At 44.6% G+C, this 16,796-nt stretch overlaps 1 protein-coding gene across 3 annotated transcripts in view; it reads left to right on the plus strand.

Annotated features, from left to right (window-relative positions):
• The first annotated feature begins 1,086 nt into the window (after positions 1-1,086).
• Positions 1,087-16,796, plus strand: part of TESK2 (testis associated actin remodelling kinase 2) — a 117,403-nt gene continuing 101,693 nt past the window's right edge. For 2 of the 3 annotated variants that reach the window (XM_037906706.2, XM_043521300.1), the window contains exons 1-2: positions 1,087-1,352; positions 15,854-16,164. In XM_037906706.2, coding sequence (XP_037762634.1) covers positions 15,943-16,164 — 222 coding nt within the window. In that variant the 5' untranslated portion in view covers positions 1,087-1,352; positions 15,854-15,942. The remainder of the gene's footprint in view (positions 1,353-15,853; positions 16,165-16,796) is intronic. The other variant, XM_037906703.2, reaches the window with a different exon arrangement.

Raw genomic sequence — 16,796 nt, forward strand, 5'->3', positions numbered from 1 at the left:
CCCTCTGTGCCCCCCCACAGGTCAAGCCCTGTCTCCCTCTGTGCCCCCCCTTGCACAGAACATGTCTCCCCTGTGCCCCCTCCCCCCGCAGGTCAGGCCCCGTCTCCCTCTGCACCCTCCCCCCCCGCACAGACCCTGTGTCCTGCTGTGCCCCCCCACAGGTCAGGCCCTGTCTCTCCCTGTGCCCCCCCCCGCACAGACCCTGTGTCCCGCTGTGCCCCCCCCACAGGTCAGGCCCTCTCTCCCCTGTGTCCCCCCCCGCACAGACCCTGTGTCCCCTCGCAGGTCAGGCCCTGTCTCCCCTTGTGCTCCCCGCCGCAGGTCAGACACTGTCTCCCCCTGTGCCCCCCCGCACAGACCCTGTCTCCCCCTGTGCCCCCCCCCGCAGGTCAGACCCTGTCTCCCCCTGTGCCCCCTCCCCGCACAGACCCTGTCTCCCCCTGTGCCCCCCCGCACAGACCCTGTCTCCCCCTGTGCCCCCCCCTGCACGTCAGGCCCTCTCTCCCCCTGTGCCCCCCCCGGACACAGCCTGGCTGCCTCCCCCCGCCCTTAGAACGGGGCGGCGCAATGCATGCTGGGTCCCGTTCGCACCACGGCGCCGGACCAGGCTCTCACCCATCACCCCTCCCACTCTCCCTCCCGCGCCATCGATGCACGGGCCCTGTTGACAGCTTCACGCCACTCACCTCAGAAATAATTTCTAATTGGCTCTCATACTTGTCAATCACCATCAGTCTCACTCTCATTGGACAGTCTTTTATTTACACCTCTCCTTCAGTTGAATCAGCTGGCCAATCGGTTTGAGGCGCCCCTAGCAACGCCCCCTCTATTCCCTCCCATTTTCTTCTCCTTCCCTTACTTCCCAGTGGGTCCGGCTGTTGCCAAAGCTTTTTTGCGTTTCATTGTGGACGGCCGAGATGGCTGTCAATCAAATAATTTTGTCCAACCATCAGGGGGAACTCTTTGATTGGTCCAGCCGGGCCTGTCCATCAAGCATCCAGCGGTGCCGATTGGACGCCGTGGCGTTCCTCGATCGGGGCCGCCCCCTGAGTCGGGGCCTGGCTGGCTCGGGCGCAGGCGGGCCCGCAGTGGCGTTGAGGCGAGGGGGGCTGGGCCGACGCGAGGCGCTGGCGGGGTGGAGGCTGGGGGTCAAGGCGTGAGGCGGGGGCGCAGCGGCCCCTCCCCTTGGGCCCTGCTGGTGGGGGGGCTCGCCCCACATGGCCCCCCCTCGCGTGCGGCGGGGGCCACAGACCCTCCCCTGGGCGCTGAGGGGCCGGGGGTGCCGGCGCGGGACGCGGCGATGAGAGACCTGCCGGCGCGCGGGCCCCGCTGCCGCCCGGGCCTCGCTGCAGGTGAGCGCGGGGAGCTGCCGCTCGGGTCCCTGCTGCTGCCGCTGCCGGGGGAGCCGCGGGGCGGGCTGGAGGGGGCGCGGGGGTGGGCTGGGGGGTGATCTTGCAGCCGGAGGGAGCAGCTCGTCACGCGGCGTGGGAGCAGGAGGTTGGGGCAGATTGGGGGGGGAGCAGGGGGAAGGGCAGCTTGTCGTGGGGGCAGCTTGGGGGGGAGAGCAGCATGTGGGGGGGGCAGCTTGGGGGGGAGAGCAGCATGTCGTGGGGGGCAGCTTGGGGGGAGAGCAGCTTGTCGTGGGGGGGGAGAGCAGCATGTCGTGGGGGGGGAGAGCAGCATGTCGTGGGGGGGGGGGCGGGTGAGGATCAGTGGGCCCCGGGGAGCAGCTTGTCCCCACGGGTTATTTTGCAGTCTGCTGCCGAAAGCCATAATACTGGGTTTGGTTAACCAGGTGCACGTGGATCTGTTTGCGCGGAGATATTTCGATGAAAGGTGCTATTAAAATCCGTAGCATTATAGTGGAAGCTCCTTAAGGAGCTAACTAAGGTAGGAACAGAAATCCAGTCATTCTGGTAGGGGAGGGTTCGTCGGAGCCGTCCTTGGTGTGGGTTTCACTGTTAGTATTCCTTTCTGTTGTTCTTTCCCTACAGCTGTAGCTCACGAAAGCTTATGCTCAAATAAGTTGGTTAGTCTCCAAACTTCTGTTAATGACAGAGTCGGCCATGCAGGTGTATGTTTATATATTTGTTTTGTGGTTTTCAGATAAAAGATGCTTTTTAAATTTAAATGATAATTCTTAGTATATGCCGTTCCAGTTAGTGTGGAACTTTTAAGTGCTCAGCTGAATACTGAGTCTTGCGAGTTGAAACAATTGCAGTTGTTGTTTGATGGAATTGTTTTTTGTATCTTATCCTGAGTTCTCTGAGACTTTTATTTGTATTTTATGTATGGTAATAGGTTGAAACTTATAACCATTATTTAGGATAATATATGAACTATTCTTTAAAAATGAACTTTACATATCCTCTGAAGTAGTAATCATTTTTCATAATCAGAGATCAGATTTCTAGCATCTCAGTCTGCGGATCAGTAAATTTATAATCTGCACATGGAATGATGCACTGGAATTTATAACTTTAGAAAAGTTTCAGAGTAACAGCCGTGTTAGTCTGTATTCGCAAAAAGAAAAGGAGTACTTGTGGCACCTTAGAGACTAACCAATTTATTTGAGCATAAGCTTTCGTGAGCTACAGCTCACTTCATCGGATGCATACTGTGGAAACTGCAGAAGACATTATATACCCAGAGACCATGAAACAATACCTCCTCCCATCCCACTCTCCTGCTGGTAATAGCTTATCTAAAGTGATCACTCTCCTTACAAAGTGTATGATAATCAAGTTGGGCCATTTCCAGAAGTGTTTTATGGGAAGGTCTGGCATGCCAGTGAATGTTCCTAAGTCTTTTTGGCTTGAAAATGTGTGTATTGTTGTATAATCTGCTAAATCAATAGAAGGTGTGTGACTGCTGTCTGGCCCTTACTGCCTGGCCACAGACATCTGCTGTATAATTCCACCTGCACTAGTTCTGGCTTCATGTAAACAGCTGCATATAAAACATGTTTAGTTTGTACTGCTGATCTTTGTGGCATTGTCCAACACTTGATGGAAAGTGTATGCTGTCTTTTTAAATTCATTGTGCTAAGCCATTCTTGTGCCAGTGGATCACCTGTTTCTACTCTGAAGGGTTGAGGGATGGGATGGGGGAGAAATGAGGATCCCTATTTCTTGCTTCAGTGCATAATATAGGGAGGCACATGGAAAAAATGAAATTAACCAACATTGAAAGTATGCAGTGCCTGTAACTTAAAACATTATCCTTTATAATAATAATGAAAAGGTTTTACTATTACAAGATCCACTGCATTGAAACATGTATGTTTATAATTGTGGCTCTTTATGCAACTGATTATTACAGGTCACTGTTTTGCAATGAATGCAAAAATGACACTCTTTTAGGGGGGAAAACCAGTAATATTTGTGTAGAGCTCTGAAAATGTAAATTATGTAAACTGACCTCTGCTCTGGCCTTCATTCTCTCTCCAGATTTTAATATACTATAAAAAAGGAACTAACCAAACTGCATATGTAGCAATAAGTATATCTCATGATTGGTCACTTGTATCCCTCCCACTATCCCCATCTGTTGTCTAGCCTCCCTGTGTTATGTCTGATTTAGATTGTAAGCTTCTTGTCACAGGGACCTGTGACTTTTTTATTGCATACCTACCATGCTAAATAAACAATGTTCTTTATTGTTGTTATAGTTGTCGTAAATAGTTGATATGCAGAATTTCTGTGATCTCTGTAGCCACAAGCTAAATAACTAAATTGCCTGTGCTTTTCAAGGCGTGCTTTTGAAGGCATGCTTTATGTGTTTCAGCTATGTGAGTATATAAAAGCCAAGTCTGCATTAGGAGTGAAATCAGGAAGGCCAAATCACACTTGGACTTGCAGCTAGCAAGAGACGTTAAGAGTAACAAGAAGGGTTTCTTCAGGTATGTTAGCAACAAGAAGAAAGTCAAGGAAAGTGTGGGCCCCTTACTGAATGAGGGAGGCAACCTAGTGACAGAGGATGTGGAAAAAGGTAATGTACTCAATGCTTTTTTTTGCCTCTGTCTTCACAAACAAGGTCAGCTCCCAGACTACTGCACTGGGGGGCACAGCATGGGGAGAAGGTGACCAGCTCTCTGTGGAGAAAGAAGTGGTTCGGGACTATTTAGAAAAGCTGGAAGAGCACAAGTCAATGGGGCCGGATGCGCTGCATCCGAGAGTGCTAAAGGAGTTGGCGGATGTGATTACAGAGCCATTGGCCATTATCTTTGAAAACTCATGGTGATTGGGGGAGATCCCGGACGACTGGAAAAAAGCTAATGTAGTGCCCATCTTTAAAAAAGGGAAGGAGGAGGATCCGGGGAACTACAGGCCAGTTATCCTCACCTCAGTCCCTGGAAAAATCATGGAGCAGGTCCTCAAGGAATCAATTCTGAAGCACTTAGAGGAGAGGAAAGTGATCAGGAACAGTCAGCATGGATTCACCAAGGGCAAGTCATGCCTGACTAATCTAATTGCCTTCTATGATGAGATAACTGGCTCTGTGGATGAGGGGAAAGCAGTGGACGTGTTGTTCCTTGACTTTAGCAAAGCTTTGACACTGTCTCCCACAGTATTCTTGCCAGCAAGTTAAAGAAGTATGGGCTGGATGAATGGACTAAAAGGTGGATAGAAAGCTGGCTAGATGGTTGGGCTCAACGGGTAGTGATCAGTGGCTCCATGTCTAGTTGGCAGCTGGTATCAAGTGGAGTGCCCCTAGGGTTGGTCCTGGGGCCAGTTTTGTTCAATATCTTCATTAATGATCTGGAGGATCAGCAAGTTTGCAGATGACTCTAAACTGGGAGGAGAGGTAGATACGCTGGAGGGTAGGGATAGGATACAGAGGGACCTAGACAAATTGGAGGATTGGGCCAAAAGAAATCTGATGAGGTTCAACAAGGACAAGTGCAGAGTCCTGCACTTAGGATGGAAGAATCCAATCCACCGCTCAGACTAGGGACTGAATGGCTCGGCGGCAGCAGCTCTGCAGAAAAGGACCTAGTGGTTACAGTGGACGAGAAGCTGGATATGAGTCAACAGTGTGCCTTTGTTGCCAAGAAGGCCAATGACATTTTGGGATGTATAAGTAGGGGCATTGCCAGCAGACTGAGGGACGTGATCATTCCCCTCTAATTGACATTGGTGAGGCCTCATCTGGAGTACTGTGTCCAGTTTTGGGCCCCACACTACAAGAAGGATGTGGAAAAATTGGAAAGAGTCCAGGGGAGGGCAACAAAAATGATTAGGGGACTGGAACACATGAGTTATGAGGAGAGGCTGAGGGAACTGGGATTGTTTAGTCTGCGGAAGAGAAGAATTAGGGGGGATTTGATAGCTGCTTTCAACTACCTGGAAGGGGGTTCCAAAGAAGATGGATCTAGACTGTTCTCAGTGGGAGCAGATGACAGAACGAGGAGTAATGGTCTCAAGTTGCAGTGGGGGAAGTTTAGGTTGGATATTAGGAAAAACTTTTTCACTAGGAGGGTGGTGAAACACTGGAATGCGTTACCTAGGGAGGTGGTGGAATCTCCTTCCTTAGAAGTTTTTAAGGTCAGGTTTGACAAAGGCCTGGCTGGGATCATTTAGTTGGGGATTGGTCCTGCTTTGAGCAGGGGGTTGGACAAGATGACCTCCTGAGGTCCCTTCCAACCCTGATATTCTGTGATTATTGTGACATTAAGTAAAATCATCTGTTTCAGCCAGCTTCTTATTTTCTCTGTGGCTGAAATGTTAGGAGAGATTTTAATCTTATGTTTCTGTTCTGTACATTGAAAAATAAAAGTTAAAATGATTATCCCTCATGAATGGGAATAACCTAAAATTCCTTGTGTTTCTGCCCTTTTTACACTCGGGGATACGTACCGGTACATCTCTTCATTTTATCTTTCCCAGTGTTTCTTTATCTTTTGTTCCTGCCTTTGTTGTGCTGGATTCTTTAATGCCTTATGGCTCATTTGTATTGGCTGATGCGAAGGGGCGGCAAAGTATCTGAAAGCTGCTTCCTATTTCCTGAGAATACTCCAAATGCAGAGGGGGATAGCCCCTAGTGAAGGGGTGGGAAGGGATATGGCCAATGCATTCCTAGGCCTTGACTATTATGGGTCTTGGCCTCCAGGGCATTATTTAGGGCTACCCTAACCTGTGTTGTGCCTAAGGAAGCCCCAGCAACTCCAGAATCCAGGAGGCAAAAGCCACTTCCTCTCAGTACTGCTCTGGGCTCTGCACTATCTATGCTGCTTTGTGTAGGGAGGGACAAACGGGTCATTATGCCTTCTAGACAGCTCACGTTTCCTGCCTCTCAAAAGGGATATGTACCTTGCCTGAAATGGATTATTTAAATACAGCAACCATGTGTTGTAACCAAGCTAAAGCAAATCATATACCTGTCTTTAGTCTGCTTAGCATAAGGTCTTGTGTATGCTACAAAGTGGAACTGTTACAACCAGGGGACTGCAGGTGGTTACCAGGTCCCTTAATGGGGTTACCGTTAAATTAAATGGACCTTAGAAGTTATTGGCAGGAACACTAAGGACAAAGCATTTAGTATTTCAGGGTTGTTGTTGTATTTACATTTCCTGAATGAGTGTTAGATGCTTAAAAATGTTTGCAAAAAGAAAAGGAGTACTTGTGGCACCTTAGAGACTAACCAATTTATTTGAGCATGAGCTTTCGTGAGCTACAGCTCACTTCATCGGATGCATACAGTTTCCACAGTATGCATCCGATGAAGTGAGCTGTAGCTCACGAAAGCTCATGCTCAAATAAATTGGTTAGTCTCTAAGGTGCCACAAGTACTCCTTTTCTTTTTGCGAATACAGACTAACATGGCTGTTACTCTGAAACCTTAAAAGTGTTTGTGACCATTGTACTTGGGCTTGAATCCTAGGTTCTGTGTAAGGGGTTAAGGACCAGTCAGTCCCGTTTACTGAATTCAGACTTGTCTGGATTCACAAATTAGGTGAGAGGTTTGTTTCAGTTCAGCCTCTTTTGGAGGTGTATTGGCATCACAAACTACCACGCAGTTTAGCCAACTGACAGTCTCTGGAGCAGGGGTAATGCAGGTCGCTTCTGAGGAACTTGTGGTCTCTTTGTGGAAAGCATACATTATAATAGCATTGGGTAGAGTCAGAAAGTGGCTCTTTCAGGAACAACGAAGATCAGAGAAATATAATATGAATGTAAAATTAAAAATCCAGGATTTAGCATTTGTTCGAAGCTCAATATCCTGCGTTCATCAGGGCCAAATGTCTGATGTCCTATAGAGCTAATGGTGGCACTTGTGTATATTTGCACTTTAGTGGTTTTACAGTGTTTTGAAAGTAGAACTAATTCTCACAGCCCCGTGTGAAGGAGTAAGGTAGATATTATCATCATTTTACTGATTTGGGGGTGAGGGAAAAGAGACAGCAGTTAAGTTGCTGAAATGGCACATCAAGTCAGTGGCCATGCAAGGATTAGCACTCTTGAACTCCCAGCTTCTAGTTTCATGCTGAATCCACTACACTATACAAACTTCTGTAGCTGTACAGTCAGGGGCAGCCTATGGAAATTCATTGACACTGGAGCAACATTCTCAGTTCTTGATGTTAAGTCTACCATATTTCCAGGTTTGACATGCAATTAATTATGCTTTACTAACAGATGTGGACCACTAATATTGTGGACAAATGTTTGGGCTACGTGTGGTGATGCATAGGGAAGAAGTCACTGCTAAATCTTTGCAAAGGTAGTTGTGTCTGTGTTCCCATAGCTAAGGACTCTGCTGCAAAACAAGAAGTGGATGGGAATGACATGCATCCCCATGTCATCTATGGAGGCAGCTGAGGTGACGAGAGAGGAAATATCCTTGGGCTGTCTGATCTAGGAAATTTATATTGTATTAGAACGCATTAACTAACATGATGTATAACATTCAGTGTAGACAAGTGCTTTTGGGTTAAATGTGACAGCTCTTGTCCACATTATGTATTTTAAGTCATGTCAGCCAACCCAGTGTAATTTCCTAGTGTAGAAAAGTTCCCCAGAGCCCAGTCTATTTCCCATTACAGATTCCCATTGACTTCAGAGGGAGTTGGGTAAGGCCTTAGTGCTGTACGAACTTTGCCTGATTTCCCCCCGCCCCTGGTGAGATGGCCAATATTATTTTCCTTTTACATACTGGGAAAATCAGGCATAGAGAATGACTCCCTGTGTGACAGTCACTGGGAACAGAATTCTGGAGTTCCAGGTTCTGAGCTCTTTTGGTCTCTTATGCTTTACCTCCTTCCACTTCTCGTAGATTTAGGGAACCAAGATCTTCAGAATGCACTTCTTTTGACTTAGTTGATGTGTGAATTTTGACCCCCTGTACAGAGATCGCTTTTTTCCCTTATAGATAACATTGCTAAGTGACCCTTGGCTACCTGCTTCTTGTATGTTCTGATAGCACTGTGGATTGAAGTTGGATCAGGAACACGGTTTTAGAATTGGGAGCTTGAATGATTAACATTTGGCAGATGTCTTGTGTCAAAGCTTGGGCATCTCATTCTTTGGAAAACCTTTTAAAATTAATAACATGCACCTACCAGATCTTCTCCTTTCCAGGCTAGATGCCGAGCGACAAGTCCTCTATGTGTGTAATATATAGACATGTAGTTAATGGTTGCTGCTGTGTAGTTAGAGAGAGCAGGCAATTTTCTAGTAGAAATTGTCTTTTTAAGATTGACGTGTGTAAATGTGCACATGCTTAAACTTGCCTGAATCTTGTAGTAGAGACAGGCCTGAACCCGTTTATTTGGGAGAGACTTTGTTTTGTGTCTTGAGGCATTAAAGGGACACTGTCAAGGTGGGAGGCCTGAAACTTGACCTATTTTTATCTCTTTGAAAAGAAATAAATGCAAAGCACTGGGTTATATAGTCTTTTGAACTGCCTTGCAAGTGCCCTGGGAGGTAACTCGATGTGACATAATGGGCTTTTCTGTCGATGTTTTTGAAACAAAAGCTTATGTCTGTAAACTCAAAGCTCAAGTGAAATAAATACAAACAAATTCTACAATCTTTTGTAAGCAACCCTACAGTAATAAACTGGTGAATTCATGCAGTGGAGGCAAATGTTGTAGTTATTTAAAAAAAATTCAGTTCAGGCTTCCAAAAGACTTTGAACTGATACATAATTTAAAAAAAAATAATTTAAGATACCTAGACAGTGTCTTTTTTAGCAAAATGATAGATGGTTGGGCAAGGCAAGGAAGCATTCTGGAAGACAGATATTGTAGATATTTCCGTACCTAAAGACGCTGACTTGGGTTTGGGTATTTCTACCCTCACCAAATGTATAAGAATGTCAAAGACAGGAGTTTGAAAGCCAGCAGTTAAGCAGAAAACACTTCTAGCATGTTCAGTGTTTTAATAGGCTATTGAGTACAGTTGAACAGTTTTCCAGGCTGAACGTTAATATTAAAAATGCTCTGGTTTTGCAACGGGATTGTTTTGGATTCTGTTCAGTGCACTTTAATTTACTACTTGCTATGGTTAATTAAAGTACGTCAGACTTACTAGACAGTTAGTTAAACCCTGGATGATTTAATTGAGAATGTGATCATTAGTGTAATTGGCCAAAATGACACTAGGCCTGTTTGGAATGCTTCCTGCTTAAATTTTTCCTCTTTCTAATACTGCATCTACAAACCTAGTGAGAAAATGAGACTAATACAATTCCTACCCTAGCAATTTCCATGGGTATTTTTTGCACTGAGTAACTGTCTGGAAATTAGACTAGCTTTAGCTGGCCAAGATGAAGGAATGGGTTACTTGAGAATTCAGATGGTAAAACTTTTGAGGTTTTAATTTTTCAGTGTGGGACTTACATGACGAACTTAGAGAAGGTCTATGTGATTTCAAGTAATAAAGGATGGTGCATGTGTAGTTCTTTTTTTAAAAGAACAAACTAATAGGGAAAGCATAGTGAGAGACTGATTTTTTTTTTTTTTCCTTTTACCTCTGGTTCGATTTTGTTCACAGAATTTTCAGGGTTTTTTTTTGTACCCAGTTGCTTGTGGGTTTTTTCCTGTTTCTCTCCTGCTTGATCAAACATCACATCTGTTGTGCTTGATGATTGCTAGCATAGGGGACAACAGTACTTTCCTGTATCTTTTATTTTTACACACACACACACAGTTTCACCTATGAACTTAACAAACCATGTCCCTGAGCCTGCGAGGAACTCCAGTGGATGGACCCCTGTGCCCAAGTGGTGCCTGACTGAAGTCTGAAGAGCTCTGTGGGTATGTCTGCACTGCAGTTAGACGCCCATGCGAGTTGACTTGGGCTAAGGGCCTGTTTAATTGGTGTAGACATTTGGGCTTGGACTGCAGCTCAGGCTCTAGGACCCTGCAAGGGCCCCAGAGCTCGAGCTCAACATTTACACCACAAATTGCATCTTAGCTCAAGGCCTGGGAGCCCGTGTCAGCTGGAATGGGCCAGACGCAGGTGTCTAATTGCAGTGTAGACATAACTTGTGCAAATTCAGGGGCTTACTTCGTGTGAAATCCACTGAAGGAGTGGGGCTTTGATTGTAAGCCCTTTGGGGCAGGAACTGTGACAATCCTCTGTTGAGAAAGCACCTACCACGTTATGGATGTGACTGCAGCATAAATAAGTCATACCCCAACTTTGTGCCTTCCACTAGTTCTATTTTACCTAGTCCTTCTCCAAAGATGGACTCTGTCTGAATAGGAAATATAAATGAGTTGTTGTTGCATTTCCTCTGCACCTTGTTCACTATTCTTGAGCACCTTCCTCTTCATCTACTTTCCTAGTGCTTCTTTAAATAATCAACAAAATGTTTGTTCAGATCTCAGTTGGAGCACTGAGTTGTTATTATTTATTTTTTAACCTATCTCAGAAATTGTGTCGGGGCATCATCCTTATTATGGCTCAGGAGGGGATGGTTTTCAGAGGCATCGGTGCTGTTCTTTATCAGTTGCAGTGATGCCAGACGTCATGCCCATGCTGCTGCTTCTGTAGCACTTCCAGACCCTAACAGCTCTCAGAGCAAGAATATGAGGTTAGAAATTGAGCCTTGATCTCCTGCGTATCAGTGGGCCACCACAGCATGATAGTCAATGAGCACAGAACCCAAGTGTGGTCAGCTTGCATATGCTATGGGAATTTGCATGGTAAATTCAGCTTAGGAAAGTGTTTATAGAGTTCTATAGGACCACCACCATATCCTGCATTGTGGAGATCAAGCAATCCCTAGCCAATGTTGTTAATACTTTCTCCCTGATTTTCAAGGACTTAGTCAAATAAGTGGTAGGTACCTGAGCAATGCAACATATTTTTTTATTCTGTAACTGCTTCTTTCCTTTTTCTTGAGAGTGTAACCTGAATGTTGTTTGGCATTGCAAAGTAAAGTTCACTATTGAACAGAAAAGGGGTTACCATCTGTTTTGTTGGCATTTTGGCACTGAAGTAACATCTATGAACTAAGACATGCATTGCATACAAAACATGCTTATAAACAATATTCCTGTGTGTCCAAGGGACAGCTGGTGAGCCTCTGTTTTTTTGAAATGCTCTTTAAAACTCAATAGACTATTTTTAAATTGGCATTTGTAACTGTTTCAGGTTTAGGGCTCCTACATCTGTGTAAATAGAAGTACAACTGCCTCATCTGTTCCTTGTCTCATTAGTGACTTCACTTGTCCACTTTTCAATATAGATCACTGTTTTTTCTGCTTCAGGCTCCCCTTTTTTCCTTCTCTTTACCCTTAAAAGTCTATTCACTCTGTGATGAACTCAGATTCTCCAAGGACACACTGAATTGCTGTAAATAAGCAGTTAAATATGAAAAGATGAACAACCTAGTGAGCCTAAAGGTTTAAACAAAAAAGTCGGCCACCTGTCAAGTTTGCCAGTGCAAGTTTGGTTTGGTAGTCTCCAGAGTCATCCTGATTACTTCACTGTCCTCTTAAAAAAAAAAAAAAAAAAAATAAAAAATAAAAAAATCCCTTACTGGTGTTTTTTCCTATTCTACTTGGCAAACATACAGTAATTTATTTTCTGTATTTTGAATTGAATGTAAATTAATGTAGCTTTAAATAAACAAAGAAAAAAACCCCAAAACCACTCTGGAACTTTACCTTGAGTGGGAACATCATTGATGTTATAATAGACTTGGGGCTAAATCTTCAACTGTCATTGCTCTGTTGACTTCAGTGGAACTGTGGGCAGGTATACACTATGGCAGGGATCGAAGCTCTGAGATCGATCCACCAGCAGTCGATTTAGCAGGTCTAGTAAAGACCCGCCAAATCGACTGTAGATCACTCTCCAGTCGACCCCTGTACTCTACCCCCAACGAGAAGAGTAAGGTAAGTTGACGGGAGATTTTCTCCTGTCGACCCCCTGTGGTGTAGTCCCTGTGGTAACTCGACCTAAGGCATGTCGACTCCAGCTATGTTATTCACATAGCTGGAGTTGTGTAGTGTAGGTTGACTTATCGCGGTAGTGTAGACATAGCCTGTGATAACTTACACAGGTTGAGGGATTCAGAGTGGTAGCTGTGTTAGTCTGTATCAGCAAAAAGAACGAGGAGTACTTGTGGCACCTTAGAGACTAACAATTTTATTTGGGCATAAGCTTTCGTGGGCTAAAACTCACTCCATCAGATGCATGGAGTGGAAAATACAGTAGAAAGATACACAGAGAGAGAGAGAGAACATGAAAAGATGGGGGTTGCCTTACCAACTTTAATGAGACAAATCAATTAGTGTGCTAGTATTAGCAGGAGGAAAAATCACTTTTGTAGTGGTAATCAGGGTGGCCCATTTCAAACAGTTGACAAGAAGGTGTGAGTAACAGTAGGAGGAAAAATTAGCATGGGGAAATAGATTTTAGTTTGTGTAATGACCCATCCATGTAAAGTACACAATTTACAAACTAAATTACACAAACTAAAAACTGTTTCCCCATGCTGATTTCCCCTCCTGCTGTTATTCACCTTCTTGTCAACTGTTTGAAATGGGCCACCCTGATTACCACTACAAAAGTGATTTTTCCTCCTGCTGATGATAGCACACTTTAATTGATTTGTCTCATTAGAGTTGGTAAGGCAACCCCCATCTTTTCATGTTCTGTGTGTGTGTGTGTGTGATATATATATCTTCCTACTGTATTTTCTACTCCATGCATCTGATGAAGTGGGTTTTAGCCCATGAAAGCTTATGCCCAAATAAATTTTAGTCTCTAAGATTCCACAGGTACTCCTCATTCTTTTTACAGGTTAAGGGTGTTGGCTCTGAAGTTGTAGTGTATGGAAACCTGAATAAAGGATGTAGGTGCTGCTACTGACAGCTAATGAAGATCGTCCTTTATCTGATTTTGACGTTGTGCTGTGTCATAAATATAAAGGGAAGGGTAACCACCTTTAAATCCCTCCTGGCCAGAGGAAAAACCCTTTCACCTGTAAAGGGTTAAGAAGCTAAGAGAACCTCTCTGGCACTTGACCAAAATGACCAATGAGGAGACAAGATACTTTAAAATCTGGAGGGGGGGAACAAAGGGTTCTCTCTGACTGTGTGGTGCCTTTGCTGGGACCAGAGCAGGAATGCAGGTCAGAACTCCTGTAAAAAGTCAGTAAGCAATCTAGTTAGATTCTGTTTTGTTTAAAGAAAAGGAGGACTTGTGGCACCTTAGAGACTAACCAATTTATTTGAGCATAAGCTTTCAAAAGCTACAGCTCCAATGAAGTGAGCTGTAGCTTACGAAAGCTTATGCTCAAATAAATTGGTTAGTCTCTAAGGTGCCACAAGTCCTCCTTTTCTTTTTGCGAATACAGACTAACACGGCGGCTACTCTGAAACCTGTTTTGTTTAAATGGCTGATAAAATAAGTGGTGCTGAATGGAATGTATATTCCTGTTTTTGTGTCTTTTTGTAACTTAAGGTTTTGCCTAGAAGGATTCTCTGTGTTTTGAATCTGATTACCCTGTAAGGTATTTACCATCCGGATTTTACAGAGGTGATTCTTTTACTTTTTCTTTAATTAAAATTCTTCTTTTAAGAACCTGATTGCTTTTCATTGTTCTTAAGATCCAAGAGTTTGGGTCTGTGTTCACCTATGCAAATTGGTGAGGATTTTTATCAAGCCGTCCCCAGGAAAGGGGGTGTAGTGCTTGGGGGGATATTTGGAGGGGGGGGCGACGTTTCTAAGTGTGCATTTCCCCTGTTCTTTGTGTAACACTTTGGTGGTGGCAGCGTTTAACCTAAGCTGGTAAGAATAGGCTTAGGGGGTCTTTCATGCAGGTCCCCACATCTGTACCCTAGAGTTCAGAGTGGGGAAGGAACCTTGACATGCTGTTTTTGGTCCAGGGATCCTCAGTCAAGTCTTAGCGCAGAGTGGTTTTCTTGTGATGGCAGCAGGATTATGGGAAGTGTTCATTAACTGTTACTCTAGTATGGTGAAGCATAAAACATTATTTTTCTCATCGGGTCCCTAAAACTAGTCTAGTAACTCTTCACTTAAAGTTGTCCTGGTTAACGCTGTTTCGTTGCTGATCAATTAGAGAACATGCTCATTTAAAGTTGTGCAGTGCTACCTTATAATGTTGTTTGGCAGCCATCTGCTTTGTCACTGCTTGCAGAAAGAGCAGCCTGTTGGCGCTAGCTGGTGGGGGCTTGGAACCTGGGTGGACCGTCGGCCCCCACATCAGCTCCCCGCTCCCCTAAGTTCCCTGTGCGGCAGCTGCCCAGCAGGCTATCAGTTGCTGGCAGTTGAGCTGCCCCTCCCCCTATGGCCATGTGCTGCTCCTGCCCTCTGCCTTGGAGCTGCTCCTGGGAGCCTCCTGCTTGCTGGGGAGGAGGGAAGTGCAGGGCTAATGTCAGGGTGTCCCTCCCCCCTGCTCCTGCACCCTGCTTACCCCATCTCCATAGAACGGGGGTGGGGGGAGGGGGAAACATGACAGGGCTCAGGACGGAGGGGGCTGCTGGTAGTAGTGTCTGGCTCAGATTCCTGATCTAGTTAAAAAGGCAGTATACTTAGACACTTTAAGGGGACACACACACACTCTCTCTCTCTGTGCCTCTGTCTGCCATGCTGTCTCCCCTCCCTCCATTTGTGCTGCCTTGAAGAGTCTGAGGACACATTAACAGTGTGTTAACCCTTGAGGGCTCAGTTGAGTGCTAGTTCATCATTTAGCACTAAGGCATTATCCGGGAAATATCCCACCCTCTGACTCCACCGTCTTAACCAAGCTTCACAATCGTCATTGCTGTGTACTGTATTAAATTGTGAAAAAAGGTATACTGTACATGTATAGTGTGTGTGTATATATGTATACTGTACATATATATATAACTTTTTGTCTGGTGAAAAAAATTGTCCTTGGAACGTAACCCCCCCCCCCATTTACATTAATTCTTATGGGGAACTTGGATTCGCTTAACATCGTTCCGCTTAAAGTCAAATTTTTCAGGAACATAACTACAACGTTAAGCGAGGAGTTACTGCAGTATTAAAAAAATCTTAGTGAAATAGAGAATGTATTTTATTTGACTAATTAAAAAAAAAAACCTTGTGTAGGAATAGAAGGATTTTTCTTACTGTGTTTGGGGCCCAATACTTTCAGTATGTGTCTCTTTAATCTTATAGCCAGAAATATAAGGTATTTCTGGAATCTAAAGACAGAAAAGGCCATTTTAGGCGGTCCAGTCCATCTCTATGTTGTTCCCTTTTGTACGCTTACTAGGATTCTGATTATTTTTCCTAATGAGAGTTAAATTTGTCAGGCTAAAGAGGTGTGACTGAAGAGTTGGACTCTTTTTGGGTATGTCCCTGATAGTAGTAGCTAATGAAGTGTTTTTCTTCTTGTTTTCTAGCATCCCACCAAAGCAGAAGAAAAACTACTTAAGCACCTAAGATGTGAGACGATCCTTCCTTTTTCAAAAGGAACCTTTTATTTTCCATAATGGATCGAAGTAAGCGGAATTCAATAGCAGGATTTCCACCACGCTTGGAGCGCATTGAAGACTTTGATGGGGGTGGCGGAGGTGACGGGACTGTGTCCCAGGTGGGGAGAGTTTGGACCTCTTCGTACAGAGCCCTGATAAGTGCCTTTTCCAGACTTACACGTCTTGATGACTTCACCTGTGAGAAAATAGGCTCCGGTTTCTTCTCTGAGGTGTTCAAGGTGGGTGGCTAACCTTACTGATTCTCCTCTTTCAAGTCGATGATGCAGTATTTTGTACAGAGGCTGTTTTCTCGTTTCTGAATGGGGGCCTCTCCTGGTCTGTTAATCATCTGAAGTTTTTGTATGTGCTTTGCCTAGGGGTGGGTGAGTGGTGGGGATCTTCGCAAGTAGCATAAACGTTTTCCCCAACCACTTACAATATGGTGTGTCATTTATTTTAGGAAAGTTGCAGAGGAGGATGTGGGAAATGGTGGAAAATTTTTGGATTGGCTTTTTGTTTCTTATCTATGTTTTATTCAATGCATGCACACATTAAATATTTATCTCTTATACGCTGGGGAACCTGTGGTCTGGATGTTTTCCATTTGGCTTTCTAATTGGGCCTACAGAAGTGCATTTGTTTCTTTAGTACAGGTTGCTGATCTTCTTTGCTTCCTAACAGGAGAAGTAGACATGTGATGTTGGCACATAATTGTGGAATTTGAAACAACATGCTGTAGTTTATTGCACAATGCCTTTGTACCCTCCTCCTCTTTTCTGTTTCCATCTCTTCATTCCCTGCTTTCTTTTTCTTATTCAATTTTTCAATAAAAAGAATCTCTTATTCTTTGAGCAGATCTGCGGTTGTGGCA

Source organism: Chelonia mydas, chromosome 8 (genome assembly GCF_015237465.2).
Source record: "Chelonia mydas isolate rCheMyd1 chromosome 8, rCheMyd1.pri.v2, whole genome shotgun sequence".
Taxonomy (NCBI): Eukaryota; Metazoa; Chordata; order Testudines; family Cheloniidae; genus Chelonia; species Chelonia mydas.